Source organism: Maniola hyperantus, chromosome 13 (genome assembly GCF_902806685.2).
Source record: "Maniola hyperantus chromosome 13, iAphHyp1.2, whole genome shotgun sequence".
Lineage (NCBI taxonomy): Eukaryota > Metazoa > Arthropoda > Insecta > Lepidoptera > Nymphalidae > Maniola > Maniola hyperantus.
This window is the reverse complement of record NC_048548.1, coordinates 2,799,443-2,807,003: the sequence shown is the minus strand read 5'-3', so window position 1 is coordinate 2,807,003 and position 7,561 is coordinate 2,799,443. Positions and strand designations below refer to the sequence as shown.

General features: G+C 37.3%; 1 protein-coding gene across 2 annotated transcripts; it reads right to left on the bottom strand.

Moving 5' to 3' along the window:
• Positions 1-79: 79 nt before the first annotated feature.
• LOC117987597 (uncharacterized) lies at positions 80-7,430 on the bottom strand. Of its 2 annotated transcripts, XM_069502650.1 has the most exons (8): positions 7,297-7,430; positions 6,975-7,213; positions 6,412-6,580; positions 5,608-5,705; positions 2,993-3,732; positions 2,484-2,567; positions 987-1,144; positions 80-483 (listed from the first exon to the last, which is right to left on the bottom strand). In XM_069502650.1, exons 2-8 carry the CDS (start codon positions 7,154-7,156, stop codon positions 139-141), a joined length of 1,776 nt encoding a protein of 591 aa, XP_069358751.1. In that variant the 5' UTR covers positions 7,157-7,213; positions 7,297-7,430; the 3' UTR covers positions 80-138. The 2 variants fall into 2 exon arrangements, with proteins under 2 accessions (XP_069358751.1, XP_034830521.1); XM_034974630.2 differs by lacking the exons at positions 5,608-5,705; positions 6,412-6,580; positions 6,975-7,213; positions 7,297-7,430 and adding an exon at positions 3,833-3,963 and having other exon boundaries at positions 2,993-3,748.
• Positions 7,431-7,561: the final 131 nt, after the last annotated feature.

Here is a 7,561-nt window from a genome sequence, read left to right as displayed (position 1 = left end):
CCATCTAAACCTGTCGCGGATTATAGTTATACCTACCTATAAATACCATTGCGCCCTCATACATGAAAATATGAATCGCACACATTTAGTCATTTTATTTATAAAATATTTCACAAGACGGATATTTTAACATACAATTTAATCCCCGACATCTTGCAAAACACTTTCTATGTATCGTGCAAGTTGCAATATGGGGGTGGCAACATTTCTGAGACATTGACATTTGCAGACATTTTCTTCTGAAAATTTTGCTCTTGAAAGCTCCTCCGGCCATAAATTGCAACTAGATTTTTCGCTAGATTTCTGTGTATCGATGAGCTTTGAGACACTACGCCAGGGTTCGCTTGAATACTTCATTTCGTTGAAACGGTTGTCAAAGGAGTATTTAGAATGCTGTTGCCATATTTTATTCTCGGACTGGTATTCTCTATCAAGAAGCCGACGTAATCTCTGACAGGATTTTATTTTCTTACAGGATCGATGCTGAAAACGTCAAGTTTTGTCTTACGACCGAAAATAAATATAATCAATCTTATCTATATAATCTGTCGATAAGTTAAGTACCTACTTAGTTAGAAACGTAATTGTTGTATTTTGTCTAACATTTATTTTGTTGTATAATGTAGGTATTTTGTGTCAAATTTCACACAAAAAGTTAAAATGGCGCGTGAGGGGTCATTTTTTACAAGTTTTTTACGCATTATAATATGGTTATTTGGACAACGCTAAGGAACATATTTTTTTTCTTCTTCTGGCTTTACACAGATTAGCCAATGTCAGATTTGTTATTTATTAAAAAAGTTAGGGAAAGCCATGTACGAAGTTTCCCGCCTTTTGTTTCGAAACTTATCGACAGACTACGGATATCGATTTTTTATTTTTCCAGTTGTCTATTTCACTCAATGTACCTACATTTAAATGAGTTATAAAAAGAAATGTAACGAGTAATTAAAAGAGTTTTTTACAGATTCCTAAAAAATATCTACCTTGGAACTATCACATTTAGGAGCCTTCGTGTAACGAACTGATTTATACTTTTCGGGGCAGACTGAAGATTTTGTTTTAGGGCTTTTACTTTCAACAGACATGTCGGAGTCGCTAGTAGCATATTTTATTGGGGAAACGTAGGGCTGCAAAATATGACCTAAAATTAAATTATGTGACTTTGAGAATAACTTAAATTACAGGAGGGATGTGTGGCCCAATTGTGACAACGCATATCAGTATCAGTTAAGAAACATGACTCAAGTCGGTAACTGGATGGGTGACCGAAATTCGGCTTTTCACTTCTTCCGTGCCTCGGAGAGCACGTCAAGCCATCGGTCCCGGTTAGAGCCTGCGCAGACGAGGGACTCTTGAATGCGGAGGACAAAAGTCCCTCATCTTTTACTTCGATGTTTCGCCGTACTATTAGTCCATCGTGTGCTTTGCGCTGCAGTTCTTTGTCATCTTTGTGACTCATTTGTCCTCCGCGGACAATAGTTCCTCGTCTGCGCAGGCCGTTATTGTCAAAGGCAAAGTCAAATGATTTATTCAAAATAGGTAATAAATTACTCTTTTTGATGGTCATTTATGTTGGATTTGTAAGATATAGTGGTGATAATTATTACGCAAACTTAAAACTAAAGCTACGAGGGTTCCAAACGCGCCCAGGTCTGAGAAGAGCCCACAACAAACTCAGTCACTAATCAGTACCTACCCTTATTTATGCGAAAGTGTGTTTGTTTGTTGGTTTGCCCTTCAATCACGTCGCAACGGTGCAATGGATTGACGTGATTTTTTAAGGTATAGATAACTGGAGAGTGACAGGCTACTTTTTATCCCGGAAAATCAAAGTGTTCCCACGGGATTTTTAATAAACCTAATTCCACGCGTATGAAGTCGCGGGCATCAGCTAGTATCTAATAATAATCGGCAAACCTTTATCTAATACTTAGTAAAGATTAACACGCCGCTGCTCAACTGCGGATTGGTAGACTTTACACATCTTACCTATGTATAGTCTATGTATAGGTAAGATGTGTCAAACCCTTCTCATTCTGAGATAAGACGGGAGACCCGTACTCAGTAACGAGCCGGCGGCGATAGATTAATGATGATGACGATGAATATTCAACTTGGGAATTACACGGATTCGTACGAAGCGATTCGCTTCCCCGTTTCTTTAGCACTGCTAGAATATGAAATGCCCTTCCAGCTTCCGTTTTCCCTGCTAGCTATATCTACCTACCTTACCTACCTATTGGTATAAATGTCTGTGGTTATAGGTCACCTTCCAAAGAAGTGTGAATACTTGTGACTTGTGTGTGTGAGCACCTTCTAAGCAGGCGTACTCCAACTTGGACTGCATATGCGTCATCACCTACTTTTTGACCAAGTATTTGTTGTGATTGCAGTCAAGCGCAAGCTTATATTTTAAGGAATATAAAATGGAAATTATAGGAGGTTTAGCATCCAATCTGTGATTATGTTTAACCACTCACACATTTTATTGATGCCCAGACGCAGCGCGTCGCAGAACAGCACGGCTAACATGAGCTGATAGTTGTAAGAGTTGTAAAAATTCCCTGCAGGACGAAACAAAATGTTTATTAGCTAAAAGAGTATCGAAAACATACCAAGGCTTCAAAGTAGGTAACTAGGTACATAGTCTTGATCACCGCCGTAAGGTTGTCGGCCAGTCAGTGTTTTTGGGTTTTATAAACCTATAGAAGAGTGCTGAAGAGCTTTTTGATTCTGTTCCCCTTCACCTTTTTATCTATACGTATCGCAACATTCCACCTACACGCACGAAATGCTTTACATCATCGTTCCTCATACCTACCTACGCACGGTACACGCCTGCTTTGGCATAGGTAGGTACCTACTTTAAAACAAGAGTAGGCATCTTCTAGGCAAACGCGTCTCATCTTAGGTCACATCACCACTTCCCATCAGGTGTGATTGTGACCAGGCGGATGCTCATAGTAAATAAAAAATAAAGTGACCTTACCGTGGTATAAATGCACAGATTCATAAGCAAAAGCAACCAACTTAGCCCACAACGGAAAGAATTCTTTATCATTTTTCGGCCAAAATTTCTTATCTTCTATTACGGTACACACTTGTGACGATTCGCATTGTTCAAATAAATCCGAGCTATCGTTTTCTGGTAGATCGTCAGCGTCACCAAGTTTTGTGAACTTTTCCAAACATTCGATGTTTTCTTTGACAGTTTCGAGTTGCAAGTTTATGTTTTCAGCAATATTTTTCTTGACGATCTCCAGTTCGCCCTTGACGTCGTCAGCTAAATTGTTTTCAAATGTTACAGTTTTAATAACGCTGTGAGCGCTTTCGTTGTCACTATCTTCTTTTTTATCATCAACCCTTCTAAACTCTTCGTAAATTTTGCTAGTTTGAGAGCTACCGTGGCTGATATTATCTTCAAAATCTTTGAAATCATACAAGTGGTCGTCGTGTAGTTCGCAGAAACTTTCGTAAAGATCATCGGTGTTGACGCTCATAGGTGCTCTCGGTCGAGCACTTCTGGCTTTCTGTATTTTAGATTCACTCTGGCATGAGCCAAAGGTGTCGCACAGTTTTCGGCGCGCTCGCCTCTCTTTCATTTCCTGCCTCAAAATCTTGGCTTGATACGATTTGTCCTTCAGTCTCCGAGCAGCATCCGATTGATTTTTTTCTAGTGATTTGTATTGTTCATACAGATACCAAGATCTGACGCGATGACATTTTTTGTGTGTGCTGTCCAAATCTGGAAATTCCATTGGGATATTTTTATTTAATAGATTCCTCTACCTACCTAAACATTGCACCGTATAATTATGTACCTACTCACCGAAAGAATCCAAATAATCCATTCAAATATCTTTGTTTAGATATTTATAATACCTAATGACCTAAAATTCAAATTTTGATGAAACTTTCTGTTCATGGCTTCATGTCAGTGTTTTTTTTTATTTTTCTGACGTACCTACAGTAGTATTTATAGAAGTATACTTACCAAATAGGCTAGTTGACACTTTTTTTAAGTAGGTCTTAAATGGTTAATATTTGTCCTATTAGATCAAAAAAATTAACACTATATTTTTTTGCGCCCTAAAAACCGTAAAACTTTCATTTAAAAATATATTTTTCTTAGACAGGTGAAAACACTGTCGGCCATGTTTGGCCGATAGATTATCTGTGCTCTGACGTCATGCATTTGTAAACAACAGCATAACCTACCAAAGTTTAATAAACATGACTTCTATACTAGTTTACATGAAAAATATAGTAATTATCGTTATTGTATCATCCGAGAATGTAAAAACGCATCGATAAAGACCACAGGAAAGTTGTGGATTAGAGTGCCCAGTGAAATAAATATACGTAATACGCGAAGACTTGCTTAAAGGGATCCTATATCACTAACGACTGCAACCCATATTTATTTTTGCAAAGATCACTTTGTTGTAAGTCTTACTTAATAACTTATTCAATTTATAAAGAGCAAACGATATTTTTTTACGTTTACTATGAGTTTTTAGAAATATATAAAAACTAGCTTATGCTCGTGACTTCGCCCGCGTGGACTTCATAAATTTCAAACCCCCATTTAACCCACTCAGAGGTGGAATTTCAAAAAATCCTTTCCTAGTGGATACCTTCTCTTTACCTACAAAGAACACACCCACCAAATTTCATGTATCTAGGATCAGCTGTTTAGATGTTTAGGCTGTGCGTTGATATACTTAATAAGTTAGTCAGGAGGACTTGAAATTTTATATATATGGATACTACGTTAGTCAATAGGGATGACATTTGTTTGTTTACATATTTAATGACGTCACATCATGGCTGACAGCGTTTCCTGAGTTTCAAATAAAAATAAAAACTGTATTTTTTTAAATTGGATTTATATATCCATCCTGCGTTTTTAATAATTGTTATTGATATATTTCGTTGTCTTAAGCAAAATACTATAATAAATAATCATTTATTGGACGAAATAAGATATGAGTCAAGTAGCCTATTGCTCATACCAAAGAAGTTTTTAGTACGTCAGAACAATGCAACCAAACTCAATCATGAGCAAAACTACTAAACCAGTGATGTGGTTAACTCTTTGTACTAAACCATTGCTGAGCCAATGTCAATGGGGTATCAGTACTAATTACTAAGTATTAGTACCATATTAGTAATAAGTACACTACTTAGGTATAGAGCAGAGCTATGCTCACCATATCAGCAAACCTGTATATGATGGGCACAAATATTTCTAACTTACGAGTAATCAAAGTAGGTAAGTACCTAATACTACTTCTTTAATAATAACTTCTACGAGGTCGCTATTCTAGCACCTTGGAACCACAAAGTCTATCGGTTTATTAACTAACTCGATGTGCCCTGTGCATTTCCACATCAGCTTCGTAGCCCGCTGAGCTATGTCGGTGACTCTGGTCTCTGATTCTCCTACGGATCTCCACATAACTGATAATTTAATTAATACAAACAACTAAGGTTTATTGAAATGTTTATTGACATTAAATAATATCATGTTTAAATAAATATTATGATTTAGAAGTTATTTAATAAAAGAATATCGCGCCGCCGGCCGGCTGTCTGCTGTATCCCGGATTGGTTTGCGAAGAGTGGACTCCAGAGTTCATGAGCTTCACGCTGAAGGGTGAGTTACGTTCCGTGACACCTCCCCGCTTCATTGGATGGCCCTGTAAATGAACAAACACTTTTCCATACAACGAACTCGAAAATAACGGTTAAAATGCATCGAAAATTTAAATCTTCCCGCCATATATAAGGCAAAGACTACACGAAAATTGCTTATCCGGTTCCCTTCAAGAATTCAAAAATGGAACGCTTCTTTTTGATACAAGCTAGCCCTTGATTGTGATCTCACCTGGTGGTAAGTGGTAGTGATGCAGTCTTAGATGGAAGCGGGCTAACATGGAAGGTACTTTGGCCCCATTGATCGTTTCTACGCGGCATATTATTATTCGATTCACTTCGACACACTAAAACCACTATTTCACCGTGTATAGTTTCGAAAATTCCAAATTCGAGGAGTCCAATAGTTCTCATTCCCCAGATTAGTTTTAGAAGGAAGAATTGAAGGCAAAAATAGCTCGTCGCCAAAGACACAAATGGTTCGACGACATAACGACGACAGGGCTAAGTGAAAGAGGCGGCTTTAGATAGAGAAGCTTCTCGCATGATGACCTCCAAACTTCGTTTCGAAGAAATCACGCGAACGCGATGATGATGATGAATTTGTTATATCTATATTATGATGTAATCTCTATATTATGTGTATGTTTACAAATATACACAGGAAACTTTAGGACTGTTTGGAATATATATACTTAGTTATGTAGTTTCAACTTTCATGGCGCGAATATGTTGATAGTTGATACTCACAAGCGGAATAGCGACTGATGGGAACTTATCAAATGTATTCCTTAGTCGTCGCCACGTTTCACATCCTATGGTTTCTGGTTGTAAGTATAAGTCCTCTTTGTCTGCGAAACGTTCGGTTGAGTGATTATAGGTCGCAGCTAGAACAATGTCCAAACTATCCTTTGTCAAACTGCAAGTACCAAAAATTTCTTTTTACAAGTCTACCAGTATAAGAGTTCGTCGTTTAAAATATTTATTGTTAGCCATAATAATTATGGTGCATAGTATGTGTACACAATACGCTCAAAGTGCACATCACCACTCGGCTAATGTTGTCAAGCGTATGCTGAGCGTATGAGTGTAAAAAAGTTCCTTAAGACTTGTTGGACTGTTTTGCTACATTCATGCGTTTGCCAACCACCGATCAATAAAAGAAATTGGCTGAGGTTTGCCATTGAGTGTTCAACTCAACACTATCATTAATAATGAACCACCTTAAACTACCTTTGATATTAGGGTGCGTAAACTTTGTTCTCTAATTTGAAGGTAGATTTGGAAAGGCAAAAAATGTTAAGATGACTTACAAAAACGGATGGTAAAAACTTAATTTCCTAACGCTAGCTAATGTATGGTGAGAGAAAAGTCTAGATCCTGGGGGAACTCCGTGTTTTTCTGTCGTAGATAGGACTATTTCCTTCGTTAGTTCCCCTTCTTTCCGTAGATCTGGTAATAACTTTTTATTTCTGACTTGTTTCATCCCGGTCATTTTTATGTTTTATGCCAATACGCACTTTAATAAGTACTTTGATAATTTTGAAAGTATCTAAAAAATACAAAATAAGGTAAGTACCATAGATTAATTATTGGATCAATGGCAAATGGCACCAAATCTATAAATAAACCTACAAACAAACAGCCTACGTAACCATGACAACTAACTTTTCATCAAAAATGTGTCAAATACCTATGCATCAAAATCGAAATCATAGATCATAGATCAAAATCACAGATCAACACACATTTCCACAATCGCCATTGCCTTTCAAATCTCACCTCACTACTCGTGCAACTGTGCAGTGTCCGGACCGGAGTAGATAAAAATATGTGTAGTCGAAACCTTATATTATAGTCTGTGTAATTCAATTACACCAAGCTTCCAAAAGTAACTTAA